Consider the following 26440-nt stretch of genomic DNA (forward strand, 5'->3'; position numbering starts at 1 on the left):
ACTGGCCTCGGTGTCTCCACTCCACTCCTTCCTCCATTCCTTCCTGCTTAGCAGGAGCTTAGAGTTGCAGATAATATGCACAGGGAATCATCATGGAATAGGTTTTGAGCATGCCAACCATATTCCATCCTGGAGTAGCAATTATATTTTACCCTATAATTTCCATAAATTTAAAACTTCTGTTAGGATGCAAATATAACTTCTAAGTTTCCTCTAATTTTACCCCCAGCCAGCTTTCCACAGGGAAGATTTCACATAGTTCAAAGCAATCAGCAATAGTGCTATTAAAGATAAGTTTAAAGCCTCTTTCTCATTCCTCTGGTTTACTGGTTGTATAAATAGGAATATTAATTATTGAGATAATTAGAAATATGACATTGGATGTTCTTACTCTGTACATTGCTTTTTTTTTTGGTCCCTTTTTACCAGTGGAAGTGAGTCAGTCAGAAAAAAGATTTTTGAACTGTACAAGGTGTTTCAAACCACTGGTACCATTGAAAGAATGGTAACATGAGCAATATTGATTTGAAAAAAAATAATATGAATTCAATATTTGGAAGATAAACTATGTTTTTAAAGTTATATTAACACTGAAAGTACATTTTGACAAATAACATATTTAAGCCCAAAATATAAATGGTTATGTCAGATAACACAAAAGAACTATAACAATATAGATTGAGAAAAAAAAAAAAAGTGTTTCATTGTACATGTTGCTAACATGTACAAAGACAAACTCATATTGACGTATTTTCTATTAATAAATCCTCCTGTGTTGTGGAGAATCGCTGGTCATAGTGTAGTATGTTTGAACTCAGAAGTTGACTCTGTAGAAGCTGCCCAGCTTCACACAGCAAACAGATCCTTGTGATTTAAGTATTTTAAATATTGATCAGAAACATAACTTTCAGCTCTGAAGTCAGTCACTGCCCTCTCCCTCTCCACAAGGTTGATGAGGACAAGCTCATCACTGCCCTCTCATCACCTTCAGCAACTGCAGGTAGTACTGTGTCTGGTAAAGGCACCAGAATTAGGAATTAATCCTGGATAAAGTAGGTGTCTTTGCTTTTCTTCCAGTGTCACCTTGGTGCAGATTAGGAAACAAATGCAAGACGAAAGGACAGGACTGCCTCTTTTGGTCACTAATGTCAAATATTGGTGAAAACAGGAATCCAGTTGAATACTTGTTTATTTTGACTACTTTGTGGTCAGTAGTTGCTGCCTTCATCAATAGTTGACATATTTTATTAACTTTGCCAAGGGTGAAGTTTAAATATTCTTCTAATTGCAAAATACTGGGTGCAAATTGTACTATAACAAGAAAGTACATTTTGATCTTCCTTTGTTTTCATCAAGGCATCATCTGAAAACCAGGGACACCCTCTTAATGGCTTTAGAGTGGTGGTGGCAACCTAGACCTGCTGTTGTGAAATTGCTGAATGAATCTAAATCACACTTGTCTCCTGTCTTGCATGGGCTTACAGGTGAAGCAATATTTAGATTCATTTAAGTGAACTCCTGTTATTTGGAGAGCAAGCCATTTGCTAGTTGTCTCAGAAGAAATTTAGCAATTGAGATGACAAACATGGATGCTACTTCTCTGTTGTGTAGACAGCTACTTCAGACTGTAGTTTTTAGCATTACAAATACAGCTGAATTTCTTCTGGAAATAAAAGCAAAAATACTTACAAAAATGTATGCCAAAAATACTATGATTTTGTTTTGGACAGCCAAGTTCTGACATTGTGTCTATTAAGCTTTATTTTCCAGTCTGCTTTTTCAAAGCAAAGCAGATACATTTGAAAGGGTGAAAATGTAATTTCAAATTTGGTCGTTGTCCTCTATTATTTTTCTGTTTGACCCAGAGATCAGTTCACAATTTGATCATGATGAGGACATGCTCATTTCTGCAATAGTTAAGTTTCCTCAGAGATTAACATTCGATTTCTGGATTGCTAGCCCAAAATTTACTGTGAGTTGGTGTAAGCTTCAGTCAATTTGACATATTTTCTTTTCTTAAAATGTTTAAGCTTTCAAACTCCTTTTTCAGTTCAGAGACCAAGAGCAGGAGGTGAGTGCAAATCCAATAGCATATATTCTGAAATACTTTGAAAGTTATACTATGTAATTTGACTTTCTGACCATTACCTTGAGTACTTTTCTTGCCTCAAGTGTCCAAAATTCACAGCTATTATGCATCAGCATTTAGAACATCAGATGGAGCAAAGGTTTACAATCTGAATCCTCCTTGCAGAAGAAACAAAGTGACAGGCAGGGAAACCACTGAAATTGCTCCCGCTTTTAAAACCTCAGAAAGAAAATGCATGGGAATTTCCAGACCGTTTCTTAAACTGGAGACCACAAACTTCTTGTTCATTACCAGTGAATGAGGAGATGATAGTGAAACTTGGAGAAAAACAGATTTATGTAGGGGACTTGCTTCGGGGACAGTAGTACATCTTCGTGCACTGGAATCAGGCACATTTTATGTGTCAAAGGCTATTAAATATGATATGTGCTGGAATGTTGACTATGGATGCTGCAGATTAGTGGCAGACTGGAAGTTTTGGAGAGAACTAATGGAATTGTACAGGCGCCCTCTAATGAGTGGCTGGTGGACTGTGTTAGTTTTGTGTGGCCTGGTTTTTGGTAGCGGGGGGCCCACAAAGGCGGCTTCTGTGAGAAGGTATGGGAAGTTTCCACCATGTCCAGCAGAGCCAATCCATGATGGCTCTGAAGGTGGACATGCTGCTGGCAAAAGCTGGGCCAATTAGAAATTATGGTAATGCCTCATTGATGGTAATATATTCAAGAAGAAAATCAAAGTGAGGGGCCATTTGAATTCCAGCTAGACAAGAGAAGGAGGTGAAAACATGTGAGGGAAGCAACATAGGAGACACCAAAGTCAGTGAAGAAGGAGGGGCAGGATGTGCTCCAGGCACGTAAGCCAATATTCCTCTGCAGGCCATGGTGATGACCATGGTGAAGCATCTGTGCCCTGCAGCCCATAGGGGTCCATGGGGAATACAGTGATCCACCCATACCCCATGGGGAAGATGTTCACACTGGAGCAGGTGGCTGTGATCCAGTGGAAGATCCAGTGGAGAGAGGGAGCCCCTGCTCCCAAGCTGAAGCAGCCTGCACCCTGTGGAAGAGTGACCCACTCTGTACCTATTTTGTCAGGACTATTCTCTGTGCGTGGGACTCACGTTGCAGCAGTTTTAGGAGGTCTGTTGGTCATAAGATTGGTAGTTAATGGAGAACTGTCTCCTGTGGGAAGGAGCCCCATGGTATAGCAGGGGAAGAACTCCTCTCCCTGACCAGTGGAAGAAAACCTTGGAAGGCAAACTGACCAAAACTCCTACGCCCTGTCTCTCTGTGCTGTCAATGGGAAGGAGGGAGGGGTGAGGGAGAAAAAGGTGTTTTAAGGCCTTATTTTACTTCTCCTTATCAGCTTCTGATTTTGTTAGTCATAAACTCACTTTGTATCTCTAAGATGAGCCTTCTTTATGCCCTTGGAGAATTTTCTCCCTGTCCTTATCTCAACTCACGACCCCTTTGTTAATTTTTTCTCTCCTGTGAGAAATGAAGCTTACTTTTAAAATTTTAAAGTTTTATTATTACTATTAAACTTCTAAAATTTCAAAAACAAGTGATTGGTGTTTTTCATAAGCAGAACCGTCCAATTCTCTAATGGTCCAATTGTCCTTAAGCTCCAATGGACTCCTGGAACAGGTCCCACGTACAACTTGTCTGGAGCTGACGTTTGTACACCCAGATTATAGATGAATAATCTGGCCAAAACAATTATGAGGATCTTCTAAGTTTCATACCCACCCCAAGCACACTCCTGGAACTACCTCACTCACACTCCAAGCATGCTCCCAGCTCTTATACGCACAAATACTCACAATAGTCTAGATCTGCAGTTTTTCAGGGGCTTTTTACCTTCTTCTCCCTCTTCTTTTTTGTTACCCAGTCTCTGTTGTCTTTGGGATGTCAACCTGCAATCACCAACAGCCCCAGGAGAAATTGTTTGAGCCGCCAAATTTGGTGAGAGCGCAACATTTGTCCAAAATCTCCTAGGGCCACAGAGATGAGGTTTTATATCCTGGACAAGACCCCATCTGTGAGAAATGAAATTTTATAATTTCAAAGGTTTTTCCAACGTCTTGTCAGTCAACTCCTTCTTTGCTGTCTGTTGGTGGAGATCACTTTCTTACAACTTGATTGGAGATCGGGTGTTGTCATGACGTGCCTCCTAGTAACAACCCTGTCCTCCCCTCTTATGCCTTGACTAATGACTACAATACAAAGGGGAAGGGAAAAAGGACTATGGGGAGAGCATACCTAAATAATTTAACTATAAAATTTTACCTCTATAAAATTTTCTTTTAATATGCACATAGTATTTATCTCTTAATTGTGAGAGCCAACTATCACATTATCTATTTATAACATCTCCCCTGCTCAGCTGTAGCAGGGGAGGGTGAATGAGCAGCTTTCATGGGTGCCTGGCATTTGGCCAGTGTCAAAACATGACTTACCTCAGTGAATATCTGTAAGGTTGCATATACAACTTAATCAAGCTAGCTGTGAAGTGGAGGGACCCAAGCTGACTTCAGCTCGACAATTATCTTCTCATTATATTATCACCCTGTCATACTCAAAAAATAACACTTCCTGAAAGCTTACTAATTTTACTTAAACTTTTATTAAATTATGCTGTTTTGAAAGGGACAATAGCACTGTAAAGACTATTGGATCTTGAGCTGTTTTCATTGTATGCTAAACCTGTTCAATGTGTACATTAGGGTTCACATGCACAGACCAATCTAAAGCCAGGTTGCAGTATACTTCATTTAGATTCATGATATCTCATGATTTTGCTTTTAAAACTAGCTCATGTGACTCTTTTTATTGAATGAATGTACATATTCAATTTTCTGAGCTTTTCTTATTCAGCTCTTGAAGAAATTCCTGCATCTTAAGGGTGTATTTCAAGAATCTACATATTGCAGCTGAGTACATTAAAGCCTTCTTATTTGACACTGAAAGGATACTGCATGTATTCAGGAAATAATCAGTTATATCTGCAGTTCTACTCTGAGAGACTTAATCTGGCTGTGGCTGATTATATCTGCAGCTGAAACTGATGATATTTCAAGAAATCTTGATATGGATAGTTTGGAATTGTTCTTTGAAGTTTTATAATTGTGTCAAATTCTAAAATTTTAGTTTTCCTTCTGAATATACTGTGCTTACATTCTGGCTTGAATCCCGGGATACTTCTTATTCAACAAACAGCATTCTTTAGACAAGCCTCAAGAGATTAAAAGCATTCTTTTACAGTCTTGAAATATTAATGTCATTGTTATTATTATTGTTATTTTTATTATAATTATTATTACTATCCTCGAACGTGACCTTAGAAAATACAAAGAGTTAGGTGACTGGCTGTCATGGTTTAGGAGTGGTACTGCCCAGTTCAGTGTCCCCACCAAGACTCCCAAAGCAGAGGGGTATCTCTCCCCCTCTTCCCCTCCCCTTGTTGCTCTGGGGATGGAGTTGAGAACTGGTGGCACAAAAGATGACAATCATGGGTTGAGGATTGAGAGTAATTTACTGGAAGCAGCAACAGAACTAATGACAAAAGTGTACAAAGAGAGGCTGATTTACGTGCAAAATGTTCACCAAGCCTGGGACAATGAAACAGCGTTGAGCCATCCCACCATCTGCAATGCTTGTTCCCCTGGAAAGGAATGCCCTCCTTTTTAGAAGTGGGGGGAGAAAGAGAGAAAAAAGTAAGTCCCTTTCTCTCCACCCCCTCCCCCCTGCCCTGCTTCCCACAAATGATGTGAGATTGTCTTGATTAACTTTTAGCAGGCCCCAGGCTCTGCACCTTCACAGCTACTACAAAAAATTAATTTTCTCCTTGGCTGATTTCTGTTGATTTGTGGGTGATGTCAAGCACACTCTTTGAGACAAACCAGGACAGTGGGAAAGGCCTGACATTTCCTTGGCTGCACCGTGGGTATAGTGAGGCTGTTTCTGCAGACATACTGATTTACTTTTTTTTTTTTTTTCAGCCCAGGCTGGAAAATCTCACCCAACATTTTGTGGGAAAAGTGAGGCAGAGTGGAAATTTTCCAGGGTAGAAATCCATTTTGATTTAGCTGGAATGTACATCTTTAAGTATGTAGCTTGCTGTGTAGTCTGGCTGCAGGGATGGATTCTGCTATGACCTGAGAGATGAGTAACAGCATTGGTTGGTCCTTGAGAGCCAAGTGGCAGAGAATGCGTCAGGGCTGCCTGGCAGCTGCGCCCAGTGTGTGGCAACCAAGGGCAGGGACAGCATTCTGGGCCTCCCTGGGGCTCCCCAAAGGCTCTAAAGGACACTGGGTAGAGAAACAGTAGGTAGGGCTTCTGTAGGTAGGGCTGGACATGGGGGGCCCCATCACCCCCATATCTCAGTGACACCACCCTGCAATACAGAACACACTGGCCCTGCCTGGAGCAGGACAGAAAGGAGCATCCTCCCATGTCCCACTGTCAAAGCTGGCTGGGGCGAGCCTGTAGATGTCTGAAAGGAAGTACTTGAGGAGCTTGTGGAATTACTTGGAGAGGGCTGAGGGAGGAAGACTGGAGAAGGCTGGATGAGAATGCTGGAGATGAGAAGAATCACCAGTCTCTGGATGCTATAGATGAGCAATGCAATGGTTGGCTCTTACAATTAAGGGATGAATATTGTGTGTATGTAAAGTTTTATAGATGTATAGTTATGTAACTGTAATACATCCTCCCATTGTCCTCTTTCCCCTCCCCCTTGTATTGTCACTGTGTGGCCTTGGTGGTCACAGCATTTGGGGAGGGTCAGCTTGTTACTATGGCAACACCTGACCTCCAATCAAGGTGTAAGAAAGTGATCTCCACCAATAGACAGCAAAGAAGGAGTTGACTGACAAGACTTCGGAGAGGCTAAGAGTATAAAAGGCAAAGCATCCATTTTGTAGACAAGCCTGTGGCTGCTAGTCAGGAAGGCTCTCAGCACAGCTCTTTCTCCTTATTCAGTCTTTTGTTGTATTTTGTTAAGGTTTAATAAACTTTTGAATTTTTAAAGGTTTCTGACACTGGAGGTGTCCATAGCTTTTTCATCTGGACAGCACTCATGAAACCAAAGGAATGTTTTCTCAAGGAACATTACAGAGCTCTCCATCTTCATTCCCTCTGGAATCTGGTGCAGCAGTCATAAGAAATGGGATGCAGAGATATTGCCAGGGTTCCCAATGCTTTGAAACACCTTGCCTGGAGAGGAAAGGTTTCTTGCTCCCAAAGACGATCAGGCTGAGGGCGTTTGGCCACTCTCAGAAGTCCCTGAGATGGCCCAAGGTTGACACAGAATGGGGCTTGGGCATCTCCAGGGAGGTGTGACAAGCCTGTGGGATGATGAAGTAGGTCTTGCCCACATGCTGAGGGAACAGCTGGCCACTAGTACTGGGATTAGAAAGGAATTTTGCCTCTGGACAGATTGGCACTGCTCCTCAGGGGGTTTTGCCTTCCTTTGCGGCATCGAGCATGACTACTGGTCAGGCCTCCTCCAGTCCCTTTTGGCTAGGTTACCGCTTGCTGCTCATGCACCAAGGAAGGTGGTCTGTCATGACATAGAGCTGTGGGGGGAATGTTTTTTATCCCCTCAAGGTGAGCTAGCAACTATTTCCATTTTTTTTGCCTTCCTCTGTAGCACTGAGCACAGCCACTTGCTAGGGCTCCTTTGTGCCGTTTTGACCAGGTACCAGCAACCCATGCCTCATGGAGGTGGCCCTCATACCCCTGCACAAGGAGGCTAGTTTGGAGTGATATGACTTCATGTCTACATACATATGGCTACATCATAATTGGTGACTATATATAAGAGCTATATGTGATAGACAAGCCAGTATTTCAAAAATAATGAGTTGCTGATCTGAACCAGACCAAGGCAGTTCAGTGGTCTGTTTCAGATGGTGAGTTTATTTTTGGAGCAAGAGAAGGCAAGGCAAGGCAATGGAAGGGAAGGGAAGGCAAGGCTCAAGGAAAGTACTGCAGAAAGTTGCTTCTGCAGATTTTCACTCAGATTTCATCATGTGTTCTCACTACATGTTCTATTGTCATTACATTGCAAGGGTTCCATATTGCTAGAATGTGGTTGCTCCTTGATGTTTCTTGTAAGCAGCTCCTCTAGGCACTGACTCTTCCTTGTCCTCGCAGTAGCCAACTAACTCCAGTTCTACTCTTTTATAACACTCCTATTATTGGCTACAGCTGTGGCCTATTAAAATCAGGCCTGCTCCTATTCTCTAATAATTAGCTCAGCTGCAACTTCTTAATGGAGGAAAATTACTTTCTATACTGCCTTCACTTTCTTATATGGTATCTCCCTACAATCATGCACTTTATCCAAGTCTGTGTTAATCAGACTGGGCTATCTGGCATCTCATGACAGCAATTGCTTATGTATCAATGTAGGAAATAGCACAAACACTTGATTTTTGTTCTGCATCCTTTCTTCTAGATGGGCAAAATAGTCTCTCTGTTGAGAAATATACCGAGTGCAGGTAGCTCAAAGTGCAGCTGCGATGCAAGATTCAGGTTATGCCCTGGCAGCAGGCTGTGAACTGCTGCTAACTCTTTGCCTAACATCCTGTGGTGCTGGCCATGGAGAGGGGTGTCTGGTCACCCACAGACTCTCCAAGAGGCAATGAAGATGAGAAGTCTACAGAATAAGTATCAATATTGGAATGGTCTCATGGACTGTAAAGGGGATGTGTTACATCCCAGTCACTGTGGGGCTGCCCCCTGTGTGAGTGGCAGAGCTGCCCCCAGTCTTAGCCACATGGTGTATAACAGCAGCAGGGTGGTTTCCGGGCAGCAGAAATTCTGGCGGCTGTGCTGTGGCCCAGCCTGGCCCTGCGCGGTTGTGGGGCAGGGATTGGCCTGGCCCACGGGCTGCGGATGTGGCTCTTGGCAGCAGGATTTCAGCAGCTGTGCCATGGGGCTCAAACCAGGCAGCAGGAGGCCCTGTGGCTTCTCCTCCCCCACCCAGCAGCCTGCTGGGAGGGTCCCGCCTGCAGGGAAGGGGAGTGATGGGAGAGAGGGCCTCCACTCTTTTTCAGAAAGCAGGAACTAGAGAGAACCTTTCAGGGTTTCTCCTTCCTTAAATATGGTATTCATAGAGGCGGTTATAGTTCCTCTAATTGGCTAATCAGTCTATCAGTTCTCAAAGCCAGGCGGCAATTGGTTTTGCCAGGCATGGAGGAAGCTGTAATGTTCTTTACAGAGAGAAATATTGGTGATGGAGAGAGGCAAGGAGACTGAGTGGTGGTGGTCAGAATCTGAATTTATTGTGGATTACATATGCTTTTATACTACTCTAGGAAGGTTAATAATTTTTTACTACAATGATTGTGTTAATTATCACATAAACAAACTTACACATTTTGCAACATCTCTTGCTTGCAGAAGTATTGATGTAAACTTCTTTCTTGATTCAATCTTCTTGCAAATTTCAAAGCTCTGTTTGTTCTTGCCAAGGCATCCTGATTATCAAATTTCTTATGCTAATCAGGTCCAAAGTGTATGAATAATTACTTCCATGCCTCTTGGGTTTTTTTTGGTTAACTAAAACCCAAGCTATTTCAACCCACCACAGTAGCCTACATGGGAAGATTCCTATTCTAAAAATCTCATTGTTTATTATTTCCATCTTTGTGAGTAAGATTCACTGCACAGAAATATGACCTGGACCTGGTTTTCAGATGTACATTTATCCTTAGGAGAAATGTGTGAGGGGGTTTACTTTTGTCATTGTTAAGGAATGATAGCCCCCAATTTCATGTCCCCACTGAGATTCTCCGAACCATGTGCCTCCCACTTGCTCCCCTTTTCCTTCCCTCCCTCTCTCCCTTCCCCCAGTGGCTGAAGACGGGAATTGGAGGCCCAAAAGGCAAAGTTCATGGGTTGAGATAAGAACAATTTACTGGAAACAGCAATGTGACAAGCAGAATTCGAGACTCTACAACCAGTGGATTTGTGAAGTAGGTATGTTTATTCAGCACTGGGCACATGGGGGAATCTTTGCACCAAAAACATGTGCCTTGGAACAGAGCAGACACTCTGTTTATATATACTTAAGATCATACATATTCATGAAAGTTTCAACATCGCCTATACATATTCATGACCTATCCCCACCTACTCTTGCTTCATATGTTAATCAGGTTTTTCTCATTCTGCCCTTGCACCCTATCTTCTGCTTTCTTCTGGTGGTCTTGGGCAAGGGTTGCTGCATGAAATAAATAGTCATCGTGACAATGCCCTCTGGATGAAACTAGTCCTTGTGCAGGCTCTCTTGGTGTCCGTTCATCATTCAAGGCTTCTGGCCACAGTCCAAACTAAAGATCCAGCTTTTACTGGTTTTTCGAGGACTAGTTCCTGCTTTATCAATTTTAAACTATAGGGGAAATCCTGTTATTGCATTGCAAAGGATTATCTGTTCTTAACACACTTGATTACATAGCAAATTGCAGTTGCATAAGTTCAGTTATAGGTTCCCTATATCAAATGACATAAGAAAATTAACAGTAACAACAATATTAATAATAAAAGAGTATGAAAGAGAAAGTGATTCACAGGCAAAAATGCTCACCATGGAGCTTGTGACCTGACCACAGCCACACCACATCATCCTGACCACTCCCCTCAGCTCAGGATTGGTACCATCCACACTGGTCCCTCCAGCTAAGAACCAGTGTTATTCCACTGCTCCAGCTGTTACACTTGCTCCATTAGAGGGAACCCCCTTCTTCTCCCCAGAAGAAAGTCCTTTCCCCCAGCCCTGGCAATAATGTGAGATGGTATAGAATAACCTTCATGTCCTAACCATGCCCTCCCGCAATGACTGCAAAAAGTACAAGTGTAGAAAATCAGCCCAGACACTTCAAGGTTAAAAAATATAAAAAAAAGAAGTCATAGTCCAGAAGCCAAAAGAACTTTTCTACTTCTCTTGCTGTGAAGAATGTCTATATATTTATATAGTTATTCTTTTGTCATCTTCTGATTCACAACTTTTCTGCTGGCCATTCTCAGGATTTTAGCAAGCAATTACAGATCAATCACATGCTGCTCACAACTGGGAATTCCAAGAGATTTATGTGTGTGTGTGTGTGTGTCTGTATGTCCAGAGAAGCAAAGAAGTTATCCTGTTCACACTGTAAAGACTACCATGGCAGAGGTTGGAAATGAGAGCTGCCTAAAACTTGTGTGACCAGAGACATTTGTTCTGTGAACTTGGAGAGCTGGGACATATGGAATTTATGGAGTGAAAGATCAGGTAGATAAGGACTTTATATGTGAGAGTCCATTATTTATATGAGGGATGTGTCACAACCATCCACTAATATGTGACCAGACAAGAAGAGGCTATGTTGGATGTTTGCATATGGCCTGTGAAAAAATAAATCGATACTGAAGAGGTTCAATAAGGATGGAAAGGGGATATAAAGATACGTATTCTCTGAGGCAAGACTGAGTGGTCATGGTGAGCTAAGTCCACAAAAAGATGGTGGAAGGAGAAAATTCAGTCTTTCCATGACCAAATCAGAAGAGGATTTATCAACAGAAAAGAAGCTTCCAAAAACCTTCCGTTTAAGGAGATGGCTTGTGAAAGAACACATTTATAAAAAGTGAAACCAATTAAATGATAGGCCATAACTGACACTGCAGTCAGGTTTTGGCAAGATCACATAATGTAAGATGGATAAGCATGAAAAGAAATCTATTTTTATGATTGTGTTTGGGAAGTTTATAAAACATCTAATATCATAGTCTTAGAGAAAAAGCTGCTGGAGTTTTCAGAGATGATATTACTGAAGAGTTTATCCAGATTGTGTATCCAGTGTAAGTTCATCTATGTATCTGTGTTCTTCCCTTATCTAATGTATTTTTCCTCTTGCTAACACTGACCATCTTATTAAAAGTGTGAAATTTATAGTTAAGTTTGTCTGCCCTTTGACAGATTAAAAAAGTAGTCTTCTTGAAAGAATATCTTTACTGGTGTGTGAAAAACCCCTGACATGCTTGTTACAGACTCTTAGCTGATAAATGGCAAGATATAGATGATTTGTTATTGTCTATCAGTGTTGCTGAATCAATGCTATTAAGTGGTATGGGTTTTTTTTGCATTGTACTAGGAGTTAGGCAAAGGGTATTGGAAAGCTAAATTGACTGAGGTGGCATACTGGTGAAATGGATACCTTCTGTAGAAAACGGTGGCAAACTGTAGGGAATAGTTTAATGAGGCAATCACTAAAAAAAGGAACCTGCCTATAAGGTGGGCATATAGTGAACTTGAATATGAGTGATCTGTGTTAATCAAAGAACTCATGAAGATATTTTAATTATTGCAGTTTGAAGCTTTTGAACTTTCCAGGCAGTTACAATACAACATCAACCTTTTGAAATTGAAGAAATTTGTCTAGGCCTAGTATTTTGTTGTCTACTTGGACAAGAAAGTACAGAGAGCATGTGAATATTTTCCCATAGTGGATTGATTACAGGATGATGTCTCCTGCCTGTAAAGGCTGTCTTTCTGAAAGAACAGCTGTTACTTACAAATTACTTGCACTTTGCTATACCATTTACTGAGATTTATTTGCTTCCAGGTTGGAATGGAAAATGTGCATGGTATTAAAAAAAAAAATAGAAAATGTTGCAATGAAAGTCAAAAGGTGTCACCCATTTAGGAGAATAAAGTAAATATCCGTAGTTTTCATGCTGACAGTCTCATCTAATCAGATGAAAATCAGCCTAGACTTCATTCTACAAGAGTCGAGAGTTGTTGCACCTGGAATAGCTGCTAATAAAATCTGGGGTAAGGAAGCAAAAAAAGCCTTTGCATAATATCCACAGATGTTTAATTCAGCTGCACAGTAAGATGTTCAGGGTCCAAGTGCACACTCATGGGGAGAGTCCAGGTTTTTGTGTATCAAGAGGTAGGGGCTCTCGAGTGGTACCGGGGCAATACAAAGATGAGGGCCAATGGGGGAATAGGGAAGGAGTGGCTGAGGGACATAGATTCAAAGAAAGGAGCCAATGGGATCCGGAGAGCTTTTGAGGGAAGCTTCTTGTGTCTCTCTAACCCAGGGAATGCCTCTCAGGGTCTCCACAGAGTGTGGCTGGAGAATAAGCATATCTAAAGGGACAGTGGTATGAGAAATCTATGAAAATACTAGAAATCATCTTTGGTGTGGGTTGTGACTTTTTTGTAAGAAATTAATCTTTTTTCCTGTCCCAGATTGCAAGGCAAGATGTATTCTATTTGCCATCTGTATGGCAGCTGTCTTCTGTTAAGTGGAGAGTTCTCCTTATCTCTTCCACAACCAATCCTCCCTCCGGGGAGACATCTGCTGATAACAGGCTACTGAATGTCACTGTATGACTGATAAGACCTATAGCATCCCATTGTGAGATGCTCTGCCCAGAGGGAGGAGCCAAGCATTCCTACGGGATTTAATCTTGAGATTCTGGAACACCAGCATGGCTTCTCCACTGGATTTCCCAGAGGAACAGCAGCTGCCTCTTCCACTGGATCTTCAGAGGAAGACTACACCCAACACAACCGCACCTGACATGCCAGGAGGACTGCAGCCACAATTCCAACTGGACTGTTACCAACACCTTGACCAACAGGGTGTCAGGTTGTATTCTGACTCTGTCAGTGTTGTTTTGGTTTACTGTATTGTTTATTTTATAATTTTATTTTCTTCCCTATTAAAGAACTGTTATTCCTGCTGCCATATTTTTGCCTGAGAGCCCCTTAATTTCAAATTTATAGCAATTTGGAGGGAGGGGGTTTACATTTTTCCATTCCAGGGGAGGCTCCTGCCTTCCTTAGCAGACACCTGTCTTTCCAAACTAAGACATTTCCCCAGCTTTATTAATTCATACATGGTTTCACCCAAAAACTTATTACTATTAATAAACTTGAATAAACAAGGTGTTGAGAAGATTTCAGACCATATGGACAAAAATTCTTATTTACATATATGTAGGATAAATATGCAGAATTTCCACAGTAAAAACTGCATAAAGTAAAATCTTCTAAGATTTTCACAGTGAGCAAATGCAGAAATGCTCTTTGCTTCTGAATCCTTTCCTTATACCGCATTGGGTCTGGACCATTCCCAGGCAGACGTTATCTCAGTTGTATCAGGAATATTTCTAGTGATGCAGGCTTAGCATCCCCTGTATTTCTGTTCTGATCATTGCTTTGCCGTTCTCATCACACCTTTGCTCTGTCGTGCATCAGGAATATTATGGATAGAACAGAGATTTTTCACATTAGCAAGAAAAGAATATTTAATGGAGAGGAAATATGCAATGTACAGTAAGTCAGTAAAGCTACCTGTAGAAACTGACCAGCCCACGCTAGTGGCATTACAGAAACAGGGAGTCCTGTAGCTGATGCAACTGCAGAGGCTCCTCTGATGCAATGTAACATTGACTCTGATGGCTGACCAGAGTGAATGGCTAAATTTAAGACACCAGAAGACTACTTATGAGAAGGATTGCCCAACAGAAAAACCAATGGGAAAAGTGGAAGGCAACTCAAAATAATGATGGAATTATGGTCAGTTGGAGCAAAACCAATTCTGCCAAAGAAATACTTTCTCAGTGTGGCTAGATGATTTCACGAGAAAGCCCATGGAAGGATGGAAGCAATAGCTAAACCAGTACAGAAAGTATGGGTGGCTAAAAGAATTTTTGCTGCTGCAGAATGAATCATAAATAACTGCCCAACTTACCAGAAATTCTCCAGTATCAGACTGAGCTCTGAGACCACAGGCCTACTTGTAAGTGACAGTTGATCATCTCTCAGGCTGGGCAGAAGCCTTTCCAAAAAGAAGGGTTGACACATGAGTAGTAAAGCCTTGCTAGAGGAAGTTATATCTGAATATGAGATACCAGAGTAAATTGAACTAATGAGACAGAGGTGCTCATTTTACAGCAAATATGATCCACAAGCTTTATAAGTCTTTGTAAATTGAGAGGAAATTACATATGCCGTATCACCCACAGCATTCATGAAATGTAGAGAAAACTAATACAATGTTAAAAGAGAAATTAGTAAGAGTATGTGCATCTACTTACCTGAAATGGCCAGAAGCCTTAAACTTGGTTCTGTGAGATGTACAAAATGCTCTACAGTAACCTGTAGGACTCCCAATGTAAAATCTCTTTGGAGGCACTTAGCTCTGCCAGGAACTTATATCCCAGATAAGACCAACTTATTGGGTAGCGATGATCACTTTATACAGTGTGTTTTATACGTGAAAAAAAAGGTTTGAAGAGCAGAGAAAGTATGCACAATGATATCATAGCATTTCATGGGTTGGAAAGGACCCACTAGGATCATCAAAGTCCAACTCCTGGCCCTGCACAAGACAGTCCCAAGAATCACACTATGTGTCTGAGAACATTCTTGAACTCTGGCAGGCTTGGTGCTCTGACCACTTCCCTGGGGATCTTGTTCCACTGTCCAACCACGCTTTGGGTGAAAAACTTTCTCCTGACAGCTAACCTAAACATCCACCTCATACCATTCCCTCAGGTCATGTCACTGGTAATCAGAGAGAAGAGATCAGTGCTTGCTCCTATGTTTTGTGTTGTGAGGAAGTTATGGACGGCTGTGAGATCTCCCCTTCTTCTAGGCTGAGTAAGCCAAGTTATCTCAGCTACTCCTCATATGGCTTCCCTCCAGACTCTTCACCATCTCAGTAGTGATGTGGTATCAGCCCACATCAGCTGAAACACAGGTACATAAATGTACAGCCCAGAAAGGAAGTTTTAAATGAGGTATTGTCTAGAAAATCCAAAGTAGAACCCAAATAAGAAGGCAAAACGAGTAGTTGTAATAGAAGACTCATTTTTTAAGGGGATCAGAGGGACTGATATACAGACTGGACCCAACTCACATGGATGTCTTCTGTCTCCCAGTAGGCAAGGATAAGGGACATCACTGGAAAACTCTCCAGTCTACCAAGACCCTCTGACTATTATCTGTAATTGATTGTTCAAGCCACCAGCAATAAAATAACAGCAGTCTGAGGGCAATGGAAAGAGACTTCAGGACTTCGGGATAATTAGTTGAGGAAACAAGAGCAGAGGCTGTGATTTCCTTGGTCCTTCTCATAACAAGGAATAATATTGATAAGAATGCATCAGGTCAATGTTTGGTTCCAAGCCCAGTGTAATTGGAAAAATTCTGTGGTTTTTGACCATGGGATGATCTCTTCAACACCTGGTCTACTGCCACCTGCTGGGATGCACCTTTCTCAGAAGGGAAGAAGAGTTCTAGCACAGCAGTTAGTAGATCTTGTTGAAAGAGCTTTAAACGAGCATGGAAGGAGAAAAGAGAAAATACCAGACTGGCCAGTGATAAACATTGGGATGGTGTGCCAAAAACCTGAAGCAACTGTGGACTAATAGGATCTCTCAATCTGTTTAATGAGGTGTTGGCTACACTGTACTATGCCTGAAATGTTTCTACACTAATGCACACAGAATGAGGAACAAACAAGGGGAGGCTTTGGCCCAATCCCAGAGATTTGATATCACTGGCATAACTGCTGAAACCTGCTGGGATGAGTCCTGTAATAGAAGGGTCAGAATGTATGGAGCTCACAGTTGGCACTGGCACAACGGGGGGTATCTGTGTAAGAATCAAGGCATAAACAAATAATATTAATATTATTAACATGATTTAATGTTAATATCATCATGTGAATCTACTAGACCTCCTAGCCAGGATGATGGTACTGATGAATTATTCTTTGATGAACAAAGGGACACTTTCAAGTCAACTGCTCTTGTCCTTATAGTGGATTTCTATTTGGCCTAAACCAACACAGAGCTTCACACAGCTGGTCCAGCCCAGGCCAGAAGATTGCTAAAAGCCTGGATGACAACAGGTCCTAAGGGCTCCAACTCAGAAAAATATCCTCTTTGATCTGATGCTTGTCAACAGAGAGGCTCTAATGAGAAAAGTGATGATTGGCATCCATCTTGGCCACGGTGACTAAGAGATTGAAATCTCCACTGACGGGAGGAAAAGTGCCAGCAAAACTTCAACTTGACATGTGGAGAGCAGACTTTGGATTGTTCAGGGAATTAGTATGTAAAATACCCTGGGAAAATGTTTTTGCAGGTGCTGAGGTCAATCAGTGCTCATTACTTTTATAACATCATCTGCTAAGGGTACAGGAGGTAGGCATTCCCTGTTGGAAGTCGAGCAGGCAAAGGCAGAAGGCTGGCTTGGCTGAACAGGGATCTTGTCCTGGAAATAAGGCAAAGAAAAGAAGGTGTATATCCAGTGGAAGCAAAGTCAGGTGACATGGGAAGAATACAGAGATACTGCTTGCCATTGTAGGAAGAAAATTTGTGTGACCAAAGCTCAATTGGAGCTGAAGCGGGCCAGCAAGCGTGAGACAATAAGAAGAGTTCTAAAATATTTATTAATGGCAAAAGACAGTGTAGAAATAACATTGGCCCGTTGAAGGATGAGGATGATCATCTCACAGTGACATGGAAAAGGCAGAAGTATTTAATGAATTCTTTGCCTCTGTCTTCAACACGGATGGTGGACCAAGGGGTTCTCAGTGCCCTGAGCTGGAGGACCATGGCTGTGAGAATGTTCCCAGCTGAACCTGAATTTGTGTGGGACCTGCTGTTTCATTTTGGTCCCTAAAATTCTGTGGGGCCTTCATCCAAGCATCCTCAAAGGTCTAGCTGATGTCATTGCAAATCTCTTTTGATGATTTTTAAACAGTCTTAGGAATTTGGTGAGGTCCCAAATGACTGGAAGCTACCAAATGTTGTCCTGATTTTCAAGAAGGGCAAGAAGGAGGACCCTGGAAACTACAGGCCTGCCAGTCTCACTTCAGTGCCTAGTAAAGTAATTAAAAAGATTATTCTGCGGAGTATTGAAAATCTGGAGGAAATACAGTCATTGGTCACAGCCAAGCATGGTTTCGTGAGTGTAAAATCCTGCTTGTTGAATATGACTTTCTTCTACGACAGGGTAACCCACTTAGCTCATCTCAGAAAGCCAGGGGATGTAATCTTTCCAGATTCCAGCAAAGCTTTTGATACTGTCTCTCACAGGGTCCTTCACAACAAAATGTCCAGCATACAACTACATAATCATGTTACAAGATGGATAAGAAACTGGCACACAGGTCAGACACAAAGAGTTACAGGGAACAGGGTAACATCAGACTAGTGACCGCTCTAGTGGGGTGTTTCAGGGTTCAATCCTCAGCCCAGTTTTCTTCATTAAGGACTTGGATGCAGAACTTGAGGGAATATTAACTAAGTTTGCTGATGACTCTAAATTGGGAGGAGCTGTTGACTCCCTTGCGGGCAGAGGCCCTGCAGAGGGACCTCAACAAATTAAAGGGCTGAAAAATCCGCAACCATATAAAGTTTAACCAGTCAAATGCCAGATTCTGCACCTGGGACACGGTGTGAGGCTATGATTGTAAATGACATTACTGTTTTAGGGTGTTCCTATTTTGCTGTGAAAATTTTAGGTTAGGAAAATTGGATACACCATTCTTACTTCAAACGAGTAGTGGATAACCAACCAACTGGGCAATAATTAACTTCTGAGAATCCTTTTCTGTATTGGTAATTATTTAAGCACTTGTGCACAAGAATCAGTAATCTTGTACTCTGCCCTATGACAATCGTCTTAGCCTGAATTTTGCTATGTTTGTTACTTGTGATAATTTGGTATATAAGGGTAGTGGTTAAATTTCTTGAAATGGTTACATTTCTTGAAATTTCCCTTTTAATGTATAAGCAGGTATGCTTAATAAAAGAAAGAAAAGACTGTTGAGGACTATACCTAGTGCAGGTAACCTGGCATGCAATTTACAGCTTGTGCCATGGGTGAGAGGAAATAGAGAGCCCCAGGCAACAAGATATGATCTGGTGCAGACCATTTGCATAAATAAGGGCATGGGGACCTGGGCCATAGTCCAGTGAGGTGAGGATGGCCAGTCACCCAGAGACTCTTGCAAGAGCCAGTGAAGGATGAGAAGACCTCAGAATAAATATGAGTATTTTAATGGGTGCATAGAATGTAAGGGTTAGAAACCCAGGGATTTCTTTTTTGGGATACCTCCCTCGAACCACCCAGCTTCAGCTGTCATAATGTTGATCACCATGGGAGCCACGTGTGCTGTGGGAAACCTGGGGACAAGCTGGTGAGGGAAATCTTCTCTGACTGTGTGTTTGTGATGTATGTAGTGAGTCAAGTGGGGTGCTGTCAATTCACCGGAGTTGTCCTCTGCAAAGGGGCTTCAGTCCCAGCAATGAAAGTCTTGGATGATTGGAATGTGTCTCCTGATAGTTAGACAGAAAAGTTTGCTAAAGTGTTGTCCCAAGAACAGCCATAACATTACAGACCCTTGAATAATAATATTGTGTTGATGTTGCATATATTTCTGCTGGTTTTGTGTAGCCATTACTAGGCTTTGGACTACATGGTGTGAGAGGTTATATTTCTAGCTATTGTAGCTAGAAATACAGCTACAGGGCATGGCACAGAATCTCAAGGCTACCTGTAACTCTGGGTAAATACAGTTCTTGCACATTAGGTGGCTGCTCACATTTAAGAGCAAAGAGTATGGAGTTTTTCTGATTACCTGGGAAATTGTCTGAACATTATTATGGAATGGAGAAAATAGATAAGAATTATTGCTGATCTTCTGTCTTTGTAACATCTAGACTGTGTGAAAAAAAGATATTTAAGACAATCAGAAAAAAAGTGCTGCTGGCTCCTGTCCACAGCAGCAGATATTGCTGCTTAGAACAGGATAGTTTTCGTGATTTATTTTCTTGACCCATGGGATAGCAGCTCTTCTGATTGGTTTCATCTTGTGTATTTAGTGTGTATTGCATCAAAAAGTAACCCTTAATCCGTGTATTAGGTCCACTGGATAATTGATTTGAAAGCTGGGAAAATATCAGAAAATTTTACCTAATTAAAATCAATTGCTGACTTCAGAGACACTAGGACAACCCAGGACAGGTGTGAAAGCCTCATGTTATGTAATAAAATATTTTTATGGGAAGCATTACATTTTTGCATTTGGAATGACCCATTGTGCTTATTTCCACTTTGAATTTTTATTTAGGTTTTCCCAAACTGTGGTTATGCAAAGGTAAAGTGATAGCAGATCACCTTTATTTTTCAGAATTCTGACATGCTGGGCAATAAGCCTATGAATTTATTTTCCTTCTCATTGTTTTTTCAGGGTCTAAATCACAAAACTGCTTGTGGAGCGCCATTATTGGTGGGCTGACCAGCAACTTCAAGGAAAGGCCAAAGCGGACCATTATCAATGACCCGAGACCTCCTGAAGAAATTTTAGCAGATGAACTACTACCAGTGGACAACCCCGAGGCGTTGGTGAAAACATCTTTCAGGTCTGATTGATATGAATTTACTTCATTTATCTTTGAGAGGCTATCTGTTTAAGATTAAACCTGTGCTGTGGGTTTGGTGACAGAAATTGATACTGAAAGATTCTGTAATGCTGTATATCTTCATACTGAAAAAGAGTGTAAAAATAAATCCATAAATAATAGTGACTGGATTGGCCTTTAATTTCTTACACTTCATTAGCCTCCCCAAAAGATTATTTACTTAGCAGAAAGTCTGTAGCTAGTCAAAATATCAACAAAGCTCATTATACGATGATGGCTTTGAAGTTTGGTATTGTTTCATTTGCAAGGGATTAAATGATGAAAAATTGCACTTTAGGTCAGATGATGAGCTTCATTGATGCAAGGGTGAGTTACATTTTTTCCTATTGATGTAATGTCTTGAGAATTGCCTAGCATTAATATATGAAGGGGAAGAACTGTGACCAGGGTCTTGCAAAAAAGTGATTTCTGCTGTTGCAGAGTGATATATCGATATATAGATAGATATTTATATATTCTTGTGTTTTCCACTCTTTTATTTAATGCTGTCAATGTACAGTTACCATATGTTTCTTGGAAACGTTTTCTGAAAAATTGTCTCCCACAGTGAGGTAAAATAGAGAATCCATGGGGCATACAATGGATTTTTGACTGAAATTTGAAAATTGGTGTGAAAATAGTATGCTTAGAAAAAGCAAAGTGAGTGGCAAAATTGATTTTTGAAAGTGTTTTTTCAGCTTATTTTTTCCTTGTTGAAAATTTGTGCTCTACTTTTCTTTTGTATTAAACGTATCTGTGTTTAAAATAATGTTCCTTGATTTGGATAAATTTCTCTGATTTTGATTTGATAAATTTACAGTGATTTTGATTATACCTGAGTCTGTGAAACTTATTTCACTTTTCATATGATTATTTTGAAGGTACTTGATTGAGTCTTTAAATTAGTTAGTTATTTCAGGTATTTCTTCAGGCTGATTGATGTTTAAAAGCATAATAACATAAAGTGAGTTTATGCCAGTCTATATTAATAACCCTGTAATTTCATAGTGGATTTTCATTCTTTAATATTCACATTTAAATGATACAGGACAAGGATTTCCGAACCTTACCATCCTTTTATGATGGCTTACGGTATTTAATGACTTAAAAGTTTTGTACCTCTGATATTTAAAATCTATAATTTCAAGAGGTCTAAATATTTGTCAGCTTTTACTTTGGATAACAATATATGGGTAGCAGCATTCCTTACATTGCTATTGTCAAGATAATTTGAACCATTTAGTGCGGCAAAATAGTGTGACAGCATTCTGAATAGTATAGCATAATAAGGATTGATGAGTTGGAAAACGTAATTTAACAAAACAGTTTTGCTAGTACAGTTTAAAAGGCTTTATAAACATCACAGAATCTTTGTGTTGTATCAATATAGGTATTACTGTGTAATGTGGCATTTTGGGGGACTTTAGAGATGGAAATCCAAACAAATTGTTGTTACAAAATAAATAGTAAATGACTAGTTTTCCAAGGAATCAAAGCCCTGTGTGTGCTTAATAGTTTTGTGAAGGAGTGGAAGGTAAGAGAGTTGTCTTGGTTTGTAAAAAAGGTGTCGGTCAAGGAAGGCAGGAACCACCCTTGGAATGGAAAATATCACCCCCTTCCATTCAAATTATTATAACTTTGAAATCAAGGGGCTTTCAGGCAAAGATTTGGGAAAAGGAATAACAGTTCTTTACTAATATGTAATAACAGGGCAAACAAACAACAACAATGGCAGCAAGAACTAACAAAAACAGAAACCCAAATAAAAATCTTCTCTCAGCTGTCAAACATTTTCCCCTTTGTTGTGATCTGGTTTAAACTCAGAAAAGCAAAGAAAACACTGTGTATAAACCAAATAAATAAACCTCTGTGTATAAACCAGAAAGAACTTGGAAGGTTCATAATATACCCAAAAATGAGATTAAAGCCAAATGAGGTTAGATGCTGCTACCAAAAAAAATTTATATATTTTATTTAATAGTTCAAAAGGCAAAGAGAAAGAAGAGATAGAGAAAGAAGTGTGTATTGGGACCAGGGAGATGGGGAAAGCGACAGGGTTTGGGTAGACACATATCACCCATCCAAGGGTCCCTACATTGTTCCTCTCTGTTATAGATATATATTATATTATTAGCTTTTTGCAAATATTAAAATAGATGCTATATGTATAATGTTCAGGTAACTTTGCTATAAAAATATAGTTTTATTTCTGTTAGATATAGTAGTGAAATAGCTGATATAAGTATGCTTGTGTTAAAATGCCTGCTTGGTTGGGATAATATCCAATGAACATATGATGAGGACTCCTGCTTCAACTATCAGCACTCACCGTCTGAAGACAGTATGGACCAAAACCCAAAAACTAGAGGTGATGATAAGAATGGACTAAAACCACAATGAAGAAATGTGCATGCTCTAAAAAGGCAGACCTGAGGAGGGACCATACTAAACAGTGTGTATTTATTCAGCGCTGTGAAAAACGCCATTCACTTGTGTTAAAATTTTAGAAGTTTAATAGTAATAAAGTAGTAATAAAAATTAGAGCAATAAGAATTTGGACAATCAAAGTTAGGACAATAAAAGACAACAAAAAGCAAAGAATTACGTCCAGGTGCTTTTTGCACTCTGCAACAAAAGCAGGCTTTGCTAACAAAGGATTAACCCTTAAAAGCAATAGCCTGTTGCATATTCATATATCTCATACATGTTCCAAACAAAGGGTGTTTTCTGCTTAATTTCTGCTCCCCCACCCCATCTTATAAATCAATTTCTTGGTTCTTCGAAGTCTGGGAGAAGTCTGGATTTTCCCGATAAGGAGGCAATCATTCTTCTCTTAGGATCTTGGTGTCGTGGTGTTGTTATCTCCATGTAAAGAATTTCTTGATTTTCTTATCCATTCCTTGAGCTAGTTACAAAAACTATCTTACATCACAAGTTTGAGCTTACCAATTTAAGGTTAATTTCCCTTTTTCAATAGTTTGTGTGTTTTTCCTATCAACTACTGCATACTATCCTATCAACTACTGTCTTTTCTCCTCTTTTTTTTTCCTGTACCCATCTTACTGGGTTTCTGTCCCATTTTTCAAGATCTTATCTATTTGTCCCCTGCCTCTGTTTGTCACTTGCTCTGAATACCACCTTCTTCCAACTACACACACAAAAGTTCTTTTATCTCACAATATTATTCAATACAATACACCTCCCTCCAAGGAGATAAGTGAAGCTTAAATTAACTATCTACATTACATATGCTTTCATTCATCTACATTTACTCACTTTTATTTCTCATTCACTTTCACACATTCTTTCACACCCTCAGGGCCTGAAGTGGACCCCTGTTGCCAGAGAATCACTGGTCCATGTGGTTCCCCCTCACCTTGGGGTTGGCCTCTGGGCTTCAGTATTCCTCGGCCTCTGGCAAGGGCCCTGAATCTGATTGCCTCTGGTGCCTGCTCACCTGTGGGGTGAGCAGGGGCTAATTTGTGTGTAACTCACACTCTTTCACGACGGCCCCCCACACTCCCCAGGGGAACAATGGACTGTTTGTGGGTCACATACACTTTTTTCCACAGCCCCCCCTCCGCCCCCACCTGCCTGGGAAGCTGGGGCTGATTCTGTGTGTGACTCACTCTCACACACAGCAAGACAACAATAAGGTACCTTTTACTTTCAAATCACCTGTTACAATCTCAGAAGTTACTGGCCAGCCCCAGATGTTTTTGGGTATCCCTCAGTCCAGCTCTGTTGTCCAACCCCAGATGCTCTTGGGCATTTTTATTCCTCAATCCAGCTGTGTTGTCCCACTCCAGATACTCTTGGGCATATCCTCAATCCAGCAGAATTTTGCTCAACCCTGGATGTTCTTCAACATATTAATCCCTCAATCCAGCAGGTTTAATCCTGGATGCTCTCAATCATTCCCATCCCTCAACCCAGCAGAATTTTTAGGGGCCCCTCCTTTTTGTCCTACTTTCCCAGTGGATTGGGCTAGGAAACTCTTCTGCTCCCTTCCTCCAAGGGGTCCAACCCCTGGGACCCAGTCCCAGCTACCCCGGGGGATTCTCTCACTGCTTTTATCTCTCACTTCATCTCTTTACTGGCTGTTTTTCTCTCAAAGAGACGGAAACACAATATGGGAGACTCCTGCTCTCACTTAGCAGGTCTGGAATGAGAGGTCTAGCCACCTCTCATTCACACACATACTCTTCCCCCCGCTCCGTACCTGCCCCCTGAAAAAGAACTTACCAATCCTTTTTTCTTTTCTGGGTTTTCATGCACACTACAAGTCTTACTGCGGTTTTAGGGAGCCTTTTCCCTTTTCTTTGTTTTATTGTCTCTTTTTGTCCACTGGTTGGAACCTGCATCTGCCCAAACACGCCAGAAGAAACAGAGCAAGGCTAACAAGCTTGGCAGGGTATGCCTTCCTCACTTGGAATCCTCTGAGGCCCCGGCAATGAGGTGTTAAATTCTGGGTTTCAGCACAAAATTATGAAAATAAGTTTAATAGTAATAAAATATTATTATTATATAAAAATAGTAATAAAAATATAAAAGTAGTAATACAAATTAATATAAAAATTAAAAAAAAGTAATACAAATTATAAAAATAGTAATACAAATTAGACCAATAAGAATTTGGACAATCAGATTTAGGATAATAAAGGACAATAAAAATACAAAGAATTATGAACGTTCGGATGCTTTCCTCAAAAAAGCATGTCCACTAACAAAGGATTAACCCTTAAAAGCAATAGCCTGTTGCACATTCATATGTCTCATACATGGTACAAACATTCCTTTCAAACTATGGATTTTTCTTTGTATTGTCAACTCCCCTGCCCTTCATCTTGTAAATCATGGTTTGGCTCTGTGGAGTCTGTAAGGAGGTAGAAGGAGCCTGGTTCTTCCTGATAAGGAGGCAATAATTCTTCTCTTTGGTATTTTAGTGCCTTGTTGCTGTTATTTCTATGCAAAGAATTTCTTGATTATCTTATTCATTCCTTGTTCTAGTTAGAAAAAGTATCTTACATCACATAGTTTTTTTTTTTAATATTATGTTGTAGCCTACAACTGTATTTAACACACTACTTAAAAGGATTAATACAGCATAACTTTCTAACACAACACACATAATATTCATTTTAATATTAGCGAAAATCCAATCATATATACGCATTTTTCAAAAGATCTTATGTTTTGCTAAGGTCTATAGTACAAGTTCATCACACCACTATTTCTACAAGTGATACATAGATACCATATTCATTACACTACTATTTCTATTAGCGATTGCATACTTAAACTGATAGATTATGTTATATTAACAAGCAGCTAAAAGGAGTTATAATTTATACTCTATCTAGATACTTATGATCAATAACAACATGCAAAAGCTAATATATAAACGTGAAAGCCAATTTTATATGGTCATTTTTACCTTATTGCATCTGATTCACTGCTGTTAAAGCAGTACATAAATCCTTTCATGCACAGTGTCTTGGGGTGATTTTATGATGATATTTTATTCCCTAATAATCTGCTTTATGCCCAGAAATGTCTGCTGTAGCTTGAAGATGGACCGGGGGGTATGGAGCCCTGGGGGCTGCAGCAGGGCTTTTGTTCAAACCATCCTTTTCCAGGGTGCTCTGGTCAACCAGGATGTTGCATTGTTCCTTTTGTTGCATTAGCTTTTCTTGCTAGCTTGAAGCAAGAAGTTTTCCTTTTTTTCCTTCCCCTAGCCTGGAGGCTGTAGAGGCTGTACCAGGAATCCTCTCTGCTTGCTTTTTTTTTTTTTTTTTTTTTTTTTGGCCAGGGAGCTGGCGAGGCACTGTCATGAATCTGAGACCTTAGGGAAGCTGAAGCAATATAAGAA

At 40.5% G+C, this 26440-nt stretch overlaps 1 protein-coding gene across 1 annotated transcript in view; it reads left to right on the plus strand.

The window, feature by feature from the left end:
- Positions 1–26440, plus strand: part of PDE1C (phosphodiesterase 1C) — a 247407-nt gene that overhangs the window by 16158 nt on the left and 204809 nt on the right. The window contains exon 2 of the mRNA XM_064703189.1: positions 20358–20529. Coding sequence (XP_064559259.1) covers positions 20358–20529 — 172 coding nt within the window. The remainder of the gene's footprint in view (positions 1–20357; positions 20530–26440) is intronic.

The sequence above is a fragment of the Zonotrichia leucophrys genome, chromosome 2 (assembly GCF_028769735.1).
Source record: "Zonotrichia leucophrys gambelii isolate GWCS_2022_RI chromosome 2, RI_Zleu_2.0, whole genome shotgun sequence".
In the NCBI taxonomy this organism is placed as follows: Eukaryota; Metazoa; Chordata; class Aves; order Passeriformes; family Passerellidae; genus Zonotrichia; species Zonotrichia leucophrys.